Source organism: Haliaeetus leucocephalus, unplaced genomic scaffold (assembly GCF_000737465.1).
Source record: "Haliaeetus leucocephalus isolate CR32 unplaced genomic scaffold, Haliaeetus_leucocephalus-4.0 Scaffold312, whole genome shotgun sequence".
Lineage (NCBI taxonomy): Eukaryota > Metazoa > Chordata > Aves > Accipitriformes > Accipitridae > Haliaeetus > Haliaeetus leucocephalus.
Window position 1 is genome coordinate 69,809 of NW_010972748.1, and position 265 is coordinate 70,073.

Genomic DNA, 265 nt, shown 5'->3' on the forward strand with positions numbered 1-265 from the left:
AGGTCTCCCAGTATGTTCCCAGTGCTCCCAGTTGGGGCTCACCGAAGGCCTTGCGGGGCTCGGTGAGCTGGAGGGCGAAGGTGCGTCCCCGGGGCAACTCCTTCAGCATCTTGGCCACCTCGTAGTGACGGGCGCCCACCAGGCTGTGCCCGTCGATGGCCTCGATCATGTCCCCGACGCTGATCACCGGGATGCGGTCGATGACACTGCCCTCCCGAATCCGCTGCAGGGACCACACCGGGGGGGGGGGGGGGGGGCCCCGGGG

The 265-nt window shown here is 69.4% G+C and overlaps 1 protein-coding gene across 1 annotated transcript in view; it reads right to left on the reverse strand.

Moving 5' to 3' along the window:
* The window catches only part of LOC104834122 (PDZ domain-containing protein GIPC1-like), a 4,036-nt gene that overhangs the window by 2,999 nt on the left and 772 nt on the right, over positions 1–265 (reverse strand). The window contains exon 2 of the mRNA XM_010571237.1: positions 43–223. Within this exon, the coding sequence (XP_010569539.1) occupies positions 43–223 (181 nt within the window). The remainder of the gene's footprint in view (positions 1–42; positions 224–265) is intronic.